Source organism: Opisthorchis viverrini (genome assembly GCF_000715545.1).
Source record: "Opisthorchis viverrini unplaced genomic scaffold opera_v5_167, whole genome shotgun sequence".
Taxonomy (NCBI): domain Eukaryota; kingdom Metazoa; phylum Platyhelminthes; class Trematoda; order Opisthorchiida; family Opisthorchiidae; genus Opisthorchis; species Opisthorchis viverrini.
Window position 1 is genome coordinate 778,746 of NW_008751825.1, and position 3,076 is coordinate 781,821.

A 3,076-nucleotide genomic window follows, 5' to 3' on the forward strand; every position below is an offset into this window, starting at 1 on the left:
TACTGTATCGCATCGGGGAAAACAATAGCGTACCAAAAGTCATAACGTATGTGAACCGCTCAGGGTGGTGCCGCAAAAGATGATCCGTCTTCTGGTGCCCAATATACCGCTGTGTTTAGACCTTCCCCCTTCTTGGGCTTCGTGGCGTGTACAGCAACTCTCTTTTAAGGGTCCAAGTACAGCCTACTCATCTACACCTTAGCCACCTACCACCGATTCCTGTCTGAGTTACACCCTAACTAACCTCACAAAGAGCATCTTTACGGCGAATCCAGTTGCGTTTAAGCCTCAGTCCAGAAGCTGTTGGGGATACTTTCATGTGGGTCTATTTCCTGAGCTCCTGCACGTCGCTAAAAATGCGGCACAGCCTACCAGGAATTAACCGACGAGAATAATGCCCCTCATTCATCTAGCCTATACGCAAGTATACGTGTTCGCAACTTTAAATGCCTCAGAATGAAGGGCAACTGCTATTATTTCCTCGCATACACCAAGCCCGACTGCACTTGTACAGAAGCAAGGCCTAAGACACCAGTATACATGGCCCAAAGCTGTGTTCAAAAGAACCCGCATGAATGTTTGAATGCCAGGTTCCACAACTCTACTGCTAGGTGTAGCTCAAGGAACCTCGTTTTTGAATAGGACCCAACAGTTGCTCTAGGCTTGAACCGGCTGCGGACAGAAATACTGTCAAAGTCCATCAGTCCCTCAAGTCTACCATTTCCGTCTACCTGTTCCTCATGGAAACACCTGAGCAACTCTATTCCAGTCACCATCTCTTTGACCATCTTTGATCAGCATATGAATTTACCTGAGATCCAATTGACGGAGCTCCAGCACATCAGGCCTAATGGACACTGCAACGGAGCCGGTTAATTTTTTCAACATGGCGCCTGGACCCAGCACGTTGTGACATTCACCAGGTGCCACACAGGCACTGGTTATCCCCATCTAAAGACACTGTTGATTGGGTGTTAATTGAAACATACCCGGGACACAATAAACCCTCTGTGCTAACTTTCGGCATTGTGTTACTGGGGGCGTACCCGAAAACTCAAACATGGAATCAAAACTTTTCACTCTTCGGGCCTCTCAAGAATGCACACCTACTTTGACCAGCTTAAAATGCTAGGACTTTGAGTGAAGGAAGCAAACATAACCACTGTCCGGAAGATTCACGAATTTAATGTAACATTTACGGCAAACTTCGACGTGCTATGAGTTGCCACCTTCGTCTTAGTTGGGTTGCACCATCTCCGAACCACTTCATCATCCAGACACGGCACACACGTTCTTCCCTCTTGTTCTCTGAAGCGATCATAAACATAGAAAATGTAACCCCCCTATTATTTCCTGTATATCGGCAGCCGCAGCTAGCGTGTGGCCTTTTTCGCCATGCAACGATCATTTCTTCGTGCTGAATGCAGTGGCTAGGTGACTGGAGACCCTAAATCTTACTTTCCTCTTAAGTTGTTGTAGTCGATTACGGTTAAACTACGGTTCATATAGATTATCTTGGGGGCTATTGGCCGACCACTTATTACTCGTCTACCGTCCCTGTCCGTAGTAATCCCATCTTTGCACAACGGATACCCTACTTTCGAACTCCTTTTGTGAGCTAACAATTACCGCCATGTAATCACCCGTTCCAAATGATATAACAGGCAGCCCCCCTGCCACCTACCTCATCAAGTGAGGCCTTACCTTCCCAAAATTAGACACACTCCAGCACAGCTAGCACTTGATTTCTAGGTCAGCAAACAAATCCACACTCCCCTGGTCTATTTAACTTGCTGTCAACCTCTTTTAAACTTTGTTCTATTGACACAGTTTTATCTGATGCCTCCTCGCACCCACCAGATGATATTGCTCTCAACCTATTTCTCCCTCATTCCTCCTATTCCCAATCTTCAACTTTCGGCTGTAGTTGCCCAAACACCCCATACAACCGCTATTCATTCAATTTGGTTGATCCTCGGTCTACGCTCACATGATCCGCCAAATAAAGGGAAATTATAAGTGGCCCTGCACTGACCAAACTCAGTCTTCTCGTCTAACTCAGAGCCCGCTGCCACGGAAATGCGCATCCACTCTCCGATTGCGGTATCCTGAACGACTGTTACAGGGCTGTCCATATACCAAATTATGTCAGTGCAACGATGGCATGGCGCTGCTATACTCAGTGTGATGACACTCGCACAGCCACTTTCTTCAGAATCTTGACTGCAAACTCTCGCCCACGCGGATCTGAAATTGCAACTACGAGCTGTATGCTTATACGATTATAGCGCTCACTAAATATACAAATACTGTGTTACTGGCCTGGTTGTTTATGTTCTCCCCAGCCGACTTATAAATTATCCTAGTCAAGTCCCTAATCCGGATTAATCTATGGGCTCTACCTAGTAACTGGCTGTCTCGGCCTAACTCTAACTGATAAAAACCAAACTATAGCCAGCTTTTTCTGCATTACCAGAGCGCATTCTGCGCCCATATAATTGTCCATCTGATGATTCGCCCTACTAATCACCCACGCACAAAACATTGCGGTAAGCTTCTGCTCAAAATGGTAGCTTACACCAACGCTAGAAGACATTTACTCATCGTACACTCGCCGTGAATATCACCATTCAACGCGCACTGTCAAATTGACACCTGTCATTTCACTTCTCCGCGACTTGCCTCTAAAAGCGTCTGTATGCTGTTTGCTTGTTCGAGTTGACTGAGATGTCCTTACTGGCCTCGCTTTCCCCGACCAAGAAATGGTAGCTGGAGTATTTATTAATGCACATACCACACTTATGACTGCTTGGATGGTTTTCCACCTAGCAGATCTGGTAGCATGCACGAGGGAGGAACCCTCGTGTGGTGGACGGGTACGCCCTGCAGGGAGGGTCGCACTGTTACGTTGCACCATGGTGCGTTCGTATACCTGCCACCCCTCCAATAGCACGGGTGCACTGCCCATCGCCGGTGGTTCTTAATCTGGCCTTTAAATTCAGGAAATCAAAAAATACCGCTGATTTGTGTTTGTTGCAGCTGGTGTTGGGCTCGCCTCGGTTGAGTTATGCATCTG

At 47.0% G+C, this 3,076-nt stretch overlaps 2 protein-coding genes across 2 annotated transcripts in view; one reads left to right on the forward strand and one right to left on the reverse strand.

Annotated features, from left to right (window-relative positions):
* T265_14276 (hypothetical protein) overlaps window positions 1-319 on the reverse strand; it is a gene marked incomplete at both ends in the record, with an annotated part of 83,039 nt that extends 82,720 nt beyond the window's left edge. The window contains one exon of the mRNA XM_009172907.1: window positions 245-319. Coding sequence (XP_009171171.1) covers window positions 245-319 — 75 coding nt within the window. The remainder of the gene's footprint in view (window positions 1-244) is intronic.
* T265_07386 (hypothetical protein) overlaps window positions 1-3,076 on the forward strand; it is a gene marked incomplete at both ends in the record, with an annotated part of 52,683 nt that overhangs the window by 47,530 nt on the left and 2,077 nt on the right. The gene's annotated exons all lie outside the window — the stretch shown is intronic.